The 16,190-nt window shown below is 37.2% G+C and overlaps 1 protein-coding gene across 1 annotated transcript; it reads right to left on the reverse strand.

Moving 5' to 3' along the window:
* Window positions 1-14,342: 14,342 nt before the first annotated feature.
* On the reverse strand, window positions 14,343-15,908 carry LOC18031364 (ankyrin repeat-containing protein BDA1). Its single transcript, XM_006421510.2, has 3 exons — window positions 15,255-15,908; window positions 14,830-15,163; window positions 14,343-14,755 (listed from the first exon to the last, which is right to left on the reverse strand). The coding sequence occupies exons 1-3, from the start codon at window positions 15,843-15,845 to the stop codon at window positions 14,343-14,345; spliced, it is 1,338 nt and encodes a 445-aa protein (XP_006421573.1). The 5' UTR covers window positions 15,846-15,908.
* Between the last annotated feature and the right edge of the window lie 282 nt (window positions 15,909-16,190).

The raw sequence follows: 16,190 nt of genomic DNA on the forward strand, positions 1-16,190 counted from the left end.
GTGAGTTTGATTCTTGCTTAAACATATAGCACTTTGGCTGTCACAATGAATCACCACTGAGTTCTGATCTACCCCAAGCTCCTTCAACATGCCTTTTGACCATATTGCTTCTTTGATTGCCTCAGCAGTAGCTGTATACTCGACTTCAGTAGTTGACAGAGCAACTACACTTTGTAATTGTGCTTTCCAGTTTATAGCGCAGTTGTCAAATGTGAATAAGTACCCTGTAAGGGATAATCCTATCCAGGTCCCCTGCATAGTCTGCATCCACATAACCTACGATCAAACTGTCATCTGCCCTCTGTCCTCCATACATCAGTCCATATCCAGATGTTTTCCTTCAATACCTAAGTATCCATTTTATAGCCTTCCAATGCTCTTTCCCAGGGTTTGCCATATATATGCTTATTACACTTACAACATATGCTATATCAGGTTTGGTAAGGATCATAGCATACATTAAACATCCTACAACACTTGCATAAGGAATTCTCATCATCTTGGACTTATCAACTTCAGTTATAGGACATTGTTGTTCTGACAGTCTGAAGTGAGCTAGTAAAAGAGTTTGAATTAGTTTTGCAGTTCCCATTTCAAACTTATCAAGCACTTTGTTGATGAATCCTTTTGTGTAAGAAACAAGCTACCAGACTTTCTATCCCTGATAAGCTGCATTCCTAGTATTTTCTTGGCTGGCCCTAAATCCTTCATCTCAAATTCTCCTCTAAGTTGCTACTTCAAAAGATCTATCTGTTTCATGCTCTTGCTGGCAATAAGCATATCATCTACATATGAAAGCAAGTAAACCTTCTCTCTAAATATCTTTCTATTATATACACAGCAATCCAGATTGCACCTTTAAAAATAAAGCTTCATCATAAAGCTATCAAACTTAAGATACCATTGCCTAGGTGACTGTTTGGAGACCATATAGGGATTTCTTCAGAAGGCATACATACTCAGCTTTCTCCTGATCAACAAAACCTTCAGGTTGAGTCATTATTATTTCTTCTTATAACTCTCCATGCAAAAATGTTATTTTAACATCCATCTATTAAAGATGTATATTGTTAACAACTACAAGTGATAAAATTAATCTGATTGAGGCATGTCTAACCATAGGGGAAAAAACTTCAGTAAAATCAATACCCTCCTTCTGTGTGTAGCCCTTGGCAACCAGCCTGGCCTTAAACCTTTCGGGTTCAACTCCTGGTATGCCTAGTTTGACTTTGTAAACCCATTTACATCCTATCATCTTTATTTTTTTCTAGTTTTTTAATAAGTTTCTAAGTGTTATTATTGTATAATGACTCTATTTCTTCCTTTATGACTCTTATCCACCTGTCTGCATCTTTACCTGAAACAACTTCCTTGTAAGTTCTTGGTTCATCTTTCTCCAATTCATGGGCTACTGTTAGAGCATATGCGATTAAATCTGTATACGCAAATCTCTTTAGTACTTTAATCTCTCTTCTTTACCTATCCCTGACAAGTTGGGAGTCCTGGATTTCAGTTTGACCACCAGAAATATCATTGACATCCTCAGTCTCACCCATCTCTACATCTGTTAATGTATCATGGTAGTCCTGAGTTAACTTTCTTGGAAACTCCACCTTTAAATGTTGCCCTTGTGAGTTTGAACCCTCCTCTGTATCTCCAGGTTCTGTTACTTGTCTTTTACTCAATATTTTTTTATTTATTAAAAAACATCTCTACTAATGATACACCTTGGTGGTTTTAAATTAGTACACCAGAGCTTATAGTCTTTTACACCTTCTAGATAACCCAAGAAAACACATTTCAATGCTCTAAGCTCTAGCTTTCCTTGCTTTATATGTGCATAAGCAGGGCAACAAAAAATCTTTAAACTCAGATAATTTGTCGCCTCCCTGACCACATTTCTATTGGTGTTTTTAAGCTTAAGGCATTGGATGGACTCTTATTTACTAGGTAACAAGCTGTCATTAAAGTTTCAGCCCACAAAGCCTTAGGCAGCTTTGAGTGTATTAGCAAACACCTAACTTTCTCCATCAAGGTTCTATTCATTTTTTCTGCTAACCCATTTTATTGTGGAGTGTTAGCAGTATTTTTATGTCTTGTTATACAATTCTGGTTACAGAAAACCTCAAACTGCTGGTTACAAAACTGTAATCCATTGTCAATTCTTAGCCTCTTAACTTTTTTACCACTTTGAGTCTCAACCAATGCTTTCCATTGCTTAAACTTCTCAAAGACCTCATCATTTCTCTTTAAGACATACACCCAAACCATTCTGGAATAGTCATCTATAAAAGAAAGAAAATATTTGGCTCCACCTAGAGAAACTGTATGTGCTGGTCCCTACAAATCAGAATGGATGTAATCTAAGGTCCCTTTTGTGTTATGCATTGCAGTTTTAAAACCAGTTCTAGAGGATTTACCTAGGACACAAACCTCATAGAACTCAAGAGACCCTAACTTATCATCCTCAAAGACTCCCTATTTTTCTAAAACTCTCAGTCTTTTCTCACTCATATGTCTCAATCTTAAATGCCATATAAGAGTCTTGTCTAAATCCAAACTTAATGAAGCACTGAGATTTCCAGTTACAGCAGTGCCTTGAAGCACATATAAACCATTGTGCTTATTCCCCTTCATTATCACAATGGACCCTCTAATTACCTTCATTACACCAGAGTCTACCTTAATGGAGCAGCAACTTGATATAGAGTGCCTAGAGAGATTAGATTCTTCTAAAGATTAGGAACATACCTTACTCTCTTAGCTTTTTAATCATCCCATCAAACATCTTAAATATATTGGTTCATAATCCAACTACCCTACATAGTGAGTTATTCTCTAGCAATACCTCTCATCTATTAAAATGATTATAAGTAGTAAAAAGATTTTGGTCAGGGCATATCTGATATGAACATCCAGGATCAAGAATCTACTTACTATTTGTCTGAGTTTGCCAAAAGGACACCAACTGAGTCATAACCATCATCCTCGGATGCAAAAGTAGTATCTCCAATATTTCCATGCCCTCATTTGCTCTCGTTCTTTCTATCTGGACAATCCCTCTTGAAATGCCACTCTTTATGACAGTGGAAGCATTTCAAGACCTTATCATTGGACTTAGATTTTTCCATTTTCTTCTCTTTGTTGTTCTCTTTTTTCTTAGACCTTCCCTTGCCATCAGGCTTTCTCCATCATTTGTTTCTGCCTTCTTTGTGACTTCTTTAAAACTAAGTAAGTCGTTTACATTTGCAATAGTTATAGATTGTCTCTCATATAACAATGTGTCAATAAAATGCTCGTAGAATGGTGGCAGAGGGGATAACAAGATGATTGCTTTGTCCTCATCTTCCAACTTCACATTGATGTCTTCAAGATTAAGAATAATCCTGTTAAAATTATCAATTTGATTAGCTAACGAGCTGCCTTCCTCCATCTATAGAGTGTACAATCTTTTCTTTGTACAAAGTCTTTTAGCTAGGGACTTTTTAGTGTATAAGTCTTCTAACTTCTTCTAAAGGCCTGCAACACTTGTTTAATCTCCCACCTCCCGAAGCACTCTATCTCCAAGGCTCGAGATTAAGGTGTTATAAGCCTTATCCAAAGCATCATGTAATTCTTCGTCAATGAACTTGCTTGGTTTCTTGCCAGTTTTTGGCTCCCCCAATGTCTCCTCTAAGCCTTGATGAACCAACAGTGCTCTCATCTTGAGCCTCCAAATATGCAATATCGTTTTCGCCAGTGAATGTCTCCACCTCAAACTTGGATGTTGCCATTTTTTTAATAAAGAATCAAATATGAAGCTCTTATACTAATTTGTTGATCTAAGATCAGCTTTGACACTGATCAAGAAACTCCAAGATCAATCTAAATTCTCTTAAACTTAATTAAAGAAACTAGAAAAACAACACACATAGGAATACACACACAGAAACAATCAATCAAAAAACTAAAGGTTTAAGTGGTTCGGTTGGAGCAGCCTACATCCACTGAAGAACGAGCAGCATATTTTCATTCAATCACTGATTTCAAGATACAAGTCTTATGAAAAAGATACAAACTATTAATATGACCCTTTAGAGGACTCTGGACAGATTCCCTCACACCAGCTGTGACTTGAATTTGTTACAACTGAACCCAGAAATTTCCCGCTCTAATTAACAACCTATACCAGCCTTAGACACGTGACAATTTTGTGCTGTGAATAAGTGATAATAAGTGATATCAAAACACTCCTCTCATTCGTCATTTTCATACTAAGTTGTTGAAGTATGTGCACGTGATACACACACGCTTTACTTAAGAAGCTCAGCTGATTTGTCATCTGTAATATCCTTTATTCCAACGACATATTGTTCAGCCAAGGACCAAAAAAGAAATTTGCACTTATTCAACAAACTGACAAGACGACACTTTTTTTGGAATCCAATTGTAAAGCTCACACTTCAACAATTACCCTCTGCAGTCGACTAAAAAGATTTATGGATGTTACTTTTCTCTTTGATTTATGTTATTGAGGAGTGCCTTCACTAACACAAGGCATCGCAAGAAAGAGAAAAAAAATGACAGAATTTAATAGAGGTTGTGAGAATGGTATGCTAGAAAAGAACGAGTACCCTCTAAGATCAGGCTTGCGAGCATTGGTAAAGGGCAACTTGGAGTCGGTTCTTTGGCATAAAATTGCAGATTTGAACATTCTCATTAGAGCTTTAAAATTCTTGCTTCATCATTTTGAAAAAGGCCTTTTCAACCACAGACAACTGAAGAGTGTTATTAACGATGATCTCAAGGTATGGTTTCTTGGACACAGTAATCTTACTTTATTCGATTTTATTTAATTTCTATCTATATTAATTAATATTTTTTTAAACATGGGTTGGGTCTTGGTCGTCATGTCAGTTTTTAATTTTTATTGGTCACTGATTTCAATAATGATGGAAATGCACGTATCATGTTAGCGATTCAAATTCAATTCCCAACTAGCCAAACTGAAAGGCAATCACTAACTGTTGCTACTGGAACTAGCTAAGAGAAACAACATAGAGATGGAGGGCATTGCTCTATAGTTGGTCATTGATGTTCAATAATGGCAGAAATGCATGTATCAAGCATTATCCCTACAAATTATTAGTGTTTCAGTTCATTGATACATGATTGTTTGACATAGCGTATAATTGAAATTTATAGAGCATATTGGCTTATTAATATATGAATACTTTTGTCGACCTCACTTGATATTTCACTCAAATAGAAGCAGTTTAATTTTTTCCAACAACTTTTACCATAGGATAGTGGGGACATTTAATTTCTAGCAAATTTATATCAAGAACAATAGGAGTGGGAGCAATATTATCAATATTGATTATGCTTTTTATTTATTTATTTTCATTTTTGGGTTCACAATAGGTAAATGATAAGTTTTTGGGAAAGACTGAATGAAAGATGCTTTGCCATACTGGGCAAATTTTATGATCCCTTTTACTGTTGCCAATTATGTGTTGCCTATTTTTCAGTGCTTACGCGAGCAGGTGGGCTTTGAAGAGAAACTATCATATCCATACCGAGTTAATCCCCTGGGATATTGCTGGAAGGATAAATGGCCCATGAAGAAGGAGAGCTTGGAAAATCATATTTTCAGAAGAACTGAAAGAAGTCTAGGAACAAAAGAAAATAAAGATTGCATATATATGAATATTTTTATAGTAATCATTGAATTGTCTGGTTGTGCAGAATCATTTTCCATCAAAGAAGGATCTTGGGATAAAAGACTTGAAATTGGCATTGGAGTTGCTAAAACCCTGGTTTCCATGCAAAGTTCTGAGAAGCAAAATATTTACAGAGATCTCAATCCCTCAAGTATACTACTTGAAGAGTGTTAGGAAATAGATGACAACTGACAACAGAATAGTTACCAAAATTATTATTGACCATAACAAGAACAAAGATAATTGGATTATCTAAGAAAGAAAATAGCAAGAAGGAGGAAAGCAGAAGCAGAAAACACTAAGAGGCAACATGAAAGATTTACATGGGTCGGAACCAAAGTACCTACATCCGCGGGGGAAGAACCCTAAAGGGGGGTGAAGTTTTTTTTCTTATGATTAAATACGATGAGGACTACAAATGACAGAGAACAAACATTTTTTACAAAGAATTCCCAATTCTCAGTATTAGCCTCTAAACTCAATCGAAAGAAATGCCCAGTGATCAACCTCTCCTCTGTATTTTATACAGTTCCTGGTCATAACGAATTTACCACATGCTGGCCCACATGAGTCGACTCACCTTGCCACTTCACCATAAACGAAACAGAATGTAACTGACATTTGGCTTCACAAATCTCCACCTTAGTTCATTCTGAAACAACTTCACCTACTTATTTAGCAATTACTAACTTAGTTTACAAGCTACCAATTCCAATCAAGTTCAGAGAGTTTCTAAACTTGACTACATTACTGCTTTTGTTAAAATATCAGCTGGATTAGTCTGCATAGGAACCTTGACAACATCAACTACTCCATTTGCTATTTCATCCTTGACAAAGTGCAACCTAACATCAATATGTTTGGTTATTTCATGATACTTAGGATTCTTACTGAGTTATATCGCACTGGAACTATCACAACCAATGCAAATTGAATCATGCTTCAATCCGAATTCAGAGACTAGCCCATTCAACCATTTTACCTCTTTGACTACTTCAATTAAGGCAATGTACTCGACTGTAGTAGTAGGTAAAGCAACAACTGGTTGAAGAGAAGCTTTCCAACTCACTGCCCCTCCATTCAAAATAAAAACATACATTGTAATAGACATTCTCTTGTCAAGATCAGCTACAAAATCTGAGTCCACAAAACCAGATACTTGACATGAGCTATTTTCAGTACCTCCATACAGAATTCCATGATCAGCAGTACCACTCAAGTACCTTAACAAACACTTGACAGCATTCCAATATTCCCTTCCTAGATTCCCCATAAACCTGCTAATAACCCCTACACCATGAGCTACATCAGGTCTTGTACAAACCATAGAATACATAATGCTGCCAACTGCACTTAAATAGGGCATTGTCTTCATATACTCAATGTCTTTATCTTCTTCTAGTTCCTGAAGCTTTGACAATCTGAAGTGTACTGACAGAGGCACTGATACAGGCTTTGCACTACTCATCTCAAACCTATTAAGAACCGTTTTTACATACATGCTTTGGGTAAGAAACAAGGTTTTTGAATTTCTATCCCTTACAATCTGCATTCCCAATATTCTTGTTGCAGCCCCTAGGTCTTTCATTTCGAATGCAGAACTCAACTTCATTTTTAACCTTTCTATCTCCTCTCTATCTTTACATGCAATAAGCATGTCATCTATATGAAGAATGAAATAAATTCTATTTTTAGAAGTCAAAACTTTAAAATACACACAGCTATCATATTGGCTTTTGTAATAACCATGACTGATCATGAACTCATCGAACCTCAAATACCATTGTCTTGGAGATTGTTTCAGCCCATACAAACTCTTATTTAATAGACATACCAATCTTCAGTCCTCTCTTCAATGAACCCCTCAGGCTGATCCATAAGAATTTCTTCTTCAAGACTCCCATATAAGAAGGCAGTTTTTACATCCATTTGATCCAATTCCAGGTCTTTGAATGTTGTTATTGTAGTAGAACTCTTATAGAACTATATCTGACAACATGAGAGAATACCTCATTAAAGTCCACTCAATGTTTTTGTGTGAACCCTTTTGCAACAAGTCTTGCCTTATATTTGGGAAGGTCACCTTCAGCTGTTCCCTCTTTAATTTTATAAATCTATTTGCATTCTACCAATCTTTTATTTTGAGGTTTCTTGACCAAAGTCCATATATTATTCTTCTTTAGTGAAATAATTTCTTCATTCATAAGATCCAGCCATTTTATTTTAACTCTGTTATTCATGGTCTGTTTGAAGCTTATAGGTTCCTCACCAATAACTTCCTCAGCTATTGTCAGTGCATAAGAAACCATATCAACAATGCCATACCTTTTGGGTAACTTAATAACCCTCATTTCCTTGTCTCTGGTAAGCTAATAATAATCTGTTTAAGAAGTGGTGTGAGTTTTTTTATAAGACTTAGAATCCCTTTCTGCAGCTCTTTTATCTTCACTTGACTCCACTTTAAAGTTGTGCTCCTTATTCTCATTCAAATCAGGTGTAATGAGCTTTGTTTCTACCCTCTGATGCAGCATAGACTCTTCATCAAACATAATATCTCAGCTAATAAGAGTTCTTGTAGGTTTGCCATCTATGCACCAAAGTTTATATCCTTTGACACCCTTTGGATACCCTATGAAGTAACCCTTAACAGCTTTTTGCTCTAACTTTCCCTAGTTTATGTGAGCATAAGCAAGGTAGCCAAAAATCCCGAGGTTGCTGAGATCTGGAGGTTTTCCTGACCAAACTTCCTAAGGAGTCTTGAAATGCAGTGCTGCTGAAGGGCTCCTATTGACCAAGTAAGTTGTAGTGGTAACAGGTTCTGTACATAAGTGTTTTGAAAGGTTGCATTAAACAGCATGCACCTTACCTTTTCAACTAAGGTCCTATTCATCTTTTCGGTTAACCCATTTTAATGAGGTGTGTGCCTTACAATTTTGTGCCTGGCTATCCCCTTCTTGATGCAGGGTTGATCAAAATCATTGCAGCCATACTCGAGCCCATTATCTATTCTTAGCCTCTTCACCCTCCTCTCTGTTTGATTTTTCATTAAAGTCAGCCATTCTTTAAACTTTTCAAAAGCCTCACTCTTCTGCTTTAGTACATATACCCAGATTTTCCTTGAAAAATCATCAATGAAAGTAATAAAGTATCTGGTTCCACCATGAGAATGAACCTAAGGGGCCCCCACAGATCTGAATAGATATAATCCATTGTATTTTTAGTCTCTTGTTTTCCTAGATTAAACTTTTGTCTGGTTGCTTTACCAAATACACATTTCTCACATAATTCAAGTGCTGAAATTTGGTCAGTTCCTAATAATCCTTGCTTACACAACTCCTTTAATCCTTTCTCACTCATGTGTGCTAATTTCATGTGCCAAAGCCTAGTTTTATCACTATTTACACTAGTAATAACACCAGGTAACACTACTGAGCCATTAAGCATATACAATCCATTTCTTCTACTACCTTTTATTATGACTGAACCACCTTTAAAGATTGGAAGTTCACCATTTTTTGCCCTTATACAACAACCCAATTGGTCTATCATTCCTAAAGATATAAGGTTTCTTTTAAGCTCTGGAACATATCTCACTTGTTCCAAGCTTCTGACTGTACCATCATACATTTTAATACTAACAGATCTTATTCCAGCAACTTTGCAGGCTAGATTATTTCCAAGCAAAACTTTACCACAATCAACATTTTCAAAAGTCACAAAGAAATCTTTATATGGGCACATATGGAAAAAACACCCTGAATCAAGTATCCACTCACCAGAAGATTTCTTATATGCTGCAATAAGAACATCTGCATCTTCTAATTCTCCTTCATCTACATATACAACATCAGCTTTCCTACTTGATTCTTTCTGTAACTTTTCAAGTTTCTTTTTTTCAAAACAATCTTTTATTTAATGCCCTTCCTTTTGACATAAGTAATATTTTCTTTTCTTCTTCTTCTTGTCAGCCTTTTCTTTCTAATTTTTGTTTTTCTTGTCTTTGTTCACATTTTTCTCTGACTTTGCTTTAACAACTAATCCATCCCCAGCAATTTAATCCTTACCATCTGCTCTTTTTTTCAAGTCTTTAGATTTAAGGGCATTCTTTACATCTTTTAGGGTGAGAGCCTATCTCCCATAGAGCAAAGTGTCCACGAAGTGTTCATAGGAATTTGGTAATGAGTTTAACAGGATAAGAGCCATATCTTCATCATCAAGTATGATGCTGACATTTTCAAGATCGAGTATCAGTTTATATAACTCATCAAGATGATCCTTCATGACTGTCCCCTCCTTCATTGAAAATGTGTAGAGCTTCCTCTTCATGTATAATCTTTTAGCCAGAGATTTTTTTAAGAAAAGTTCTTCCAACTTCGCCCACAACCCAGAGGCAGTCTTCTCTTTGGCTACTTCTCTCAACACCTCATCAGATAGGTGGAGTATGATCGTGCTGTGAGCTTTGTTGTTTATGATCCTCAAGTCTTTACCTGAACCTGACGAACCTTCCCCTCTTTCTTTCTTGGACTTTAATTCTTCTTCATCATCGAGGGCACTATCTAAGCCCTGTTGAATCAAAATGGCTCTCATTTTCAGACTCTATAAGTATAAATCATTTTCACCATTAAACTTTTCAAGATCAAACCTAGTGGCTGCCATTCTTGAAGATCAAGAACAGAGAGTCTGATACCAATTTGTTAGGAAATAGATGACAACTGACAACAGAATGGTTGCCAAGATTATGATCGACCAGAACAAGAACAAAGACAACTGGATTATCTAAGAAAGAAAATAGCAAGAAGGAGGAAGCAAGAAGTAGAAAACACTAAGAGGCAACATGAAAGATTTACGTGGTTCGGTACCAAAGTACCTACATCCACGGCTGAAGAACCCTAAATGGGTGTGAAGCTTTATTGCTTATGATTGATTACAATGAGACTACAAGTGACAGAGAAAAAATCTCTTTTACAAAGAATTCCCAATTCTCAATATTAGCCTCCAAACTCAATCGAAAAAAATGCCCAGTGATTAGCCTCTCCTCTGTGTTTTATACATCTCCTGATCATAACGAATTTACAACATGCTGGCCCACATGAGCTGACTCACCTCGCCACCTCACCAAAAGCAAAATAGAATGTAACTAACATTTGGCTTCACAAAGAGGTTATTATTCATTTTGATCCTTGCCTCTATTTCTTATGTTCATTTTAACACTATGTTTGTCATAGAAGTACTTTGATTAATTCTTATTTCCCAGCCTCTGACCTCTTTTTATGCATGTTGCAGACTCCAAAATCTTTCCTGGCTGATACACCTCATAACTCCATTGCAAGGGTTAACTTAATGGATGGTGGTGAGTGTACAGCGTTGAGTGTATCAGAAGACTTATCGCAAGCTGGGAAGACAGAACTGAAAATTAAGGCAACTCAGCATGTATGGGGTGCTTTTGGAGCTAAATATGATCAAATGAGGAAGGGATTTAAATGGGGGCACCTCTCATCGCATTTGCAGAACACCTGGCTCAATATGAAAACCAAAAATAAGTCTAAAGGCTATGTCTTTCATCCACTGTTACTGCTGGCATTGTTATCAACCATAATGTTCCACGCAGCATTGATGATCTTGGGCTGTAGATCAGAAAAAGGTTTCTCTTCTGTCGAATTGTGAATAGACATCTGCATTTATTCCAATTACTAATCAGCCTCAATTCCGCTTCCTTTTTCTTATGCTTAGCATTTATGACAATTCTCTTTTATGAGCTTCCGCTCAAGCCATTGCTGCTAGTTTCTGTATTTTCAATGCTTGCTGCCTACATGTGCATGATATAGGATTCTTTTTGCCTCGCATGTGCTCATAGCAGTCAATTTCTCAAATAACTTGCAGGAGCACTCATCATCAATATTAAAAAAAAAAAGGTGTTTTATTGAGTCATTTTTAATCTTGTTAATTTCGAAGTGTAATGCGTGATGTATGTTGTATTAAGGTTAATTTGATTCAAAACTTTTAGGGCTTTTGTTTGGGTGATTAAAACGCTACCGCGAGATTGTAGCCTCCTCGTGATCAAAGCAATGATCGAGGAGATTCGTAATAGTCAGCTGCTCGTGTGCACGAGGACTGCCAAGGAAATCGCGAGCAGAAGCCAAGATTAGGTCTTCACAAGGATATTGGTCTACAAATATATGCCTAACAGGAGACAAAAGATATTACTGGAAGAATAAATGGCTCATGCAGAAGAAATGCTTGGAAAATGTTCATTTAGGAGGTAAGGACCTCAGATAATTAAAGAAAGAAAATAAATTATAAAAGATTTGCATTAACTGTCTTCCTGCTTGGGAGTGCAGAACATCCTGCCTCTGTTCAACAATCGCCTCGTGCTGAACGACTTGAAATTGTCACGAAAGTTTGTCAAGGCCTGGCTTTTTTACATAGTTCAGAGAAGCAGGTTTTCACAGAGATTTTAAGGCCTCCAATATACTGCTTGATGAGATTAGTTTCCACTCGATATCTTTTGATACCACTGCTTTATGTCTTATCTGATTTTATTCTTGCGACGCTATGCAGACTTTTAAATGTAATCTGTCCGATTTCTCCATAGCCAAGGTTAGTGCTATGGAGAATGCTGAGTTAACAGCTTTGGACACGTCATCTGTGTCGGCGCAATCTGGGAAGACAGATATGGAAATGAAGATGGCTCAGCTAGAGAGTGGAGCTTGGAGGGTTCATGATGAATATGAGAAGCCACTTCAATGGCCGTCCAAGTCATCCCATTTGAAGAGCACCAGGCCCAATTTGAAAACAGAAAATGAAACTTGGAATAATTTTCTTTATTTGTTATTGATGGCCACATTGCTGTCAACCATAACCCTCCTCTCTGCATTAAAGATCATGGGATGCAAATCAGAAGAAGGCTACAAAAACAATTCTAGCCTAAACCCCATCTGCCAGATTGTCAATCACATCCATTTTATATCCGACTCGTGACTACCTTCAATTCCGTTGCCTTTTTCTTATCCATAGCATTGATGATGATTTTCTTCAATAAGCTTCCGCTTAGGCCATTGCTTCTGGTATCTGCATTTTTCATGCTCGGTGCTTACATGTGCATAATATCTGGCCTTACAAAGCCTAACTTGAGCCCATTCTACTCAACATTTTAAGGTTCCTGGAAGATGACATATTTTCTTTGGAATGTGACACACTATTGCAATAATTAAGCTCATTATGTCCTATGGATTTGCATCGATCAATACACTAGATGTGGTGTAAGCAGACAATTAAGTTCCTATTTTTATTATTAAGATGTCTGGTGTGTTTAACGTTTGACACTGCTGTATTAATAAATTATGAATGTAAAATATGAACAGAGTCTGAAAAACTGTCATGCCAGCAGGCATGGTTATCAATAAAACTTTTACAGTTGATTCACTAGTAGTTTTACTTCAGTTTATAACCACCTAAATTGACCTGGGTACATAAACATTGCAGCCACCGATCCAGTAATTCTATATAACATCAACGATCAGAAGTAGGGTTAATTCCAGCAAGACAAATGAAAGAGTTTTTGGGTACTGCTAGAGCAAAAAGAGTAAGCAATCATGTAACCAATTGTGTTAATTGACAAGTTACGCATTTGGGTTCATCTGTGAGAGGAGACAACCCCTGACTCAGAACAGTCTTTTTGTGTTTTAGCTTGATGGCCTGAAATTAATTAACCCCTCAAGCTAATTAGGTTTCATCAGCCAGAGAGCCCCCAAGTATATTTCAATTTCATAATTGAGGTAAGCATCTTTTACAGGAGCAGATGATTGAAAACAATCAACACATACAAGTTTAAAATGTACAAATTTATAGTGGGGTGACTTTACAGGATCATAAGCTAAACTAACATCATTGAACAATTTGGCCGCTAGGTAGAGGAAGTACAGCAAATTGCTCCGTCGTAGGATTGTATATAAATATAAATGTACTACTAGTTGCTATATAGTCAAAGCTGGAACAAAATAGAAACCCAATGAGAAGATTGCTCAATTCGTAAACCTGAACAACTATTTCAAAACATTAAGTCATTTAAAGGGCACAAAACCGTGGTCTGGATTAATGAGAAAAGAACTCCTGTGCAAGACGAGCCCTGAGACTAAATGGCTGTCCGGGTAAAGGTGGAGAGAGAAATCAGGTCTGGGAATGAGGGAGAGCCGGTGTCTTGAAACAGATTTGAATCTTAATAGTTTTTTTTTCTTTTGTGCGTAAACTAACAAGGATCTTTTTTAGAAAGAGATCATTATTTGCAATGACAAAGGAAGCTAACTTCCTTTTGTTAGAAGACATATTTGAAGCTTCTCATGGCAACAAGATATGTCACTTGCACTCTTACGTAAAGTAGCAGTACACCAAATTACCCCTTAAAAATCTCGAAAAGCCTATTACAGTGGAGAAATAAATGGAGATGAAACAACATAAACTATGTACAATTGATGACAAAGGAAACCATTAGCATCATAAGTAAAATTGATGACGAAGGAAACCATTAGCATCATAAAAACCATCTTTGACATTTCAGGATGTGGAGCATCCCACCAAGTGAAATTATGACGAGCAAGGGCTAAATTAACCAGGTAGTCGGTAATGATTTCAGCCTCTTGATAACTATAAGGCAGTGATTTCGTGAAGATCTTCAAGACTGTTGCCCCTGGGATTGGTTCTATTCCTCCGCAAACAAATGAAGCGCCAAAAGGACAAAGTGAATTTCCCCATACTTAGTACAGCCATTCCGAACAAAATGAGGGCAAGGACTAAAGACCACACCAACCCATTACTTGAGATGCTTGATTTCCCAACTTTCACATAGAATTTAGGTATGATCTCGTCCGCTAAGAGAATATAAACAATGGCCGTGCAGATTACAAGGAAGAGCACAAATGTTCTCAAATGTAACGGCCATACGAGCAATACAATCGCAAACATGGTAGACAAGAACCCAGCAGAGTTGAAAATCATGATGTAGACAACGGTTGGCAACTTACTGAGTACGTCATCCTTATCAGCGTGCAATGTTTTAACTGCAAGATAATCTTGTTTAGCAAATTGTAAACACGACCAAAAGAAAAATAATAATTTAGTTAAAAACTTTTACCGGCAAGAGTATCCTCTCTGAGTAAGGAATCTGGCAAATTGCAAGCTACCGTGAAAAATGCTGCAGCAATCGTTACTACTACCATCAATAACACGTTTCTTGTCTGTATGGGCCACCGTGTTTGGTTCCTCCTGCTGTTGGCGGTTCCATCTGCAGGGAGCTGCGGATATTGCTGAGCAATTGCTTGTTGAATGATATAGCCTATTTCCTTGAAAGCAGAGTCCTGAGAATTAGCATTGCATAACTGTAAGGCTGTTTGTCTCTGCTTATTCACGGTATTAATTCGAATCATTATGCGCCTATTGGAATTCTCACGGATGAGTAGCTCCACTATCTGCAATGAACGCAACAGGATTGTCAAGGCGTGCGTTATGTTTTGGCAATCAAAATTCAAACACTGTGTTTGCAAGAGACAGAGAGCTTACCTGCTTTAATTTGTTAAGTGTGGCGAGGTGCAATACAGTATTGCCCTCCTTGTCTTTCCAAGTGAAGAGATGCTCTTTTCTGTGACTCTTAGCCTCATCCACCAAGGCTTGAAAGGCGTCCGCTCTGGACTTCTTCACAGCAAGGTGTAGGGCCGTCTCTCCATTTGAAGTCAGCTTCTCAAGAGACTCCGGGCAAATAGAAACTAAAGCCCTAATAACATCAGAATTACCTTCCAAAGCTGTTCTGTGTAGCGGTATCATTGAAGAGTTGTCTACTTCAAGGCACAGTTCACGATTAATCTCTCCGAAAGTCTGAACCATCTCGGCATCCCCATCTGTAGAAAGTAAGTGCATGGTTGTTTCACCTCGCTGATTTTTAATACTGGCAAGTTGAGGCCACAGCCTTGCCATTTCTTTAGCTGCTTCAAGGCTTCCAGGCAAGCAGGCGGTGATGAGCAGAGGATCATCCGAGCGTTGGCATGCTTTAATAATCTCATCCAGTAAATTCGGATGCTTTGAATATAATGACTTGACTCCGTCGACATCGTTTCTTTGGCAAGCTTCCTGAAACAACTGCTCCAAGTTAGCCATGACAATTGACAGACACTCACACTGTGTTTATGTGTTACATTCTTCTTCCCATCTCGCAGTTGAGCTCACATCACTCTTATGTTAATTAATTACAACTTTTCTTTTTTTCTAGGGTGAGGTTTCTTAGTCCGTCTGCACATATATATGTGTGTGTGTGTGTATGCAAATTAATTGTATGTAAAATTAAAAAAAAAAAGTAAAAAATCCAAGAACTTTCTTGTTTCTTTCCCCCTTACGAATTGCACGAAAACGCGGCATCTCTACGAAGAGAAGGATGACCCTTGTGGTGGATAACTCAGGGAAATGGGCAATGCAGGTATATACTTCTTCAATACCTTCAATTTA

This window comes from Citrus clementina, unplaced genomic scaffold, assembly GCF_000493195.1.
Source record: "Citrus clementina cultivar Clemenules unplaced genomic scaffold, Citrus_clementina_v1.0 scaffold_9, whole genome shotgun sequence".
Taxonomy (NCBI): domain Eukaryota; kingdom Viridiplantae; phylum Streptophyta; class Magnoliopsida; order Sapindales; family Rutaceae; genus Citrus; species Citrus x clementina.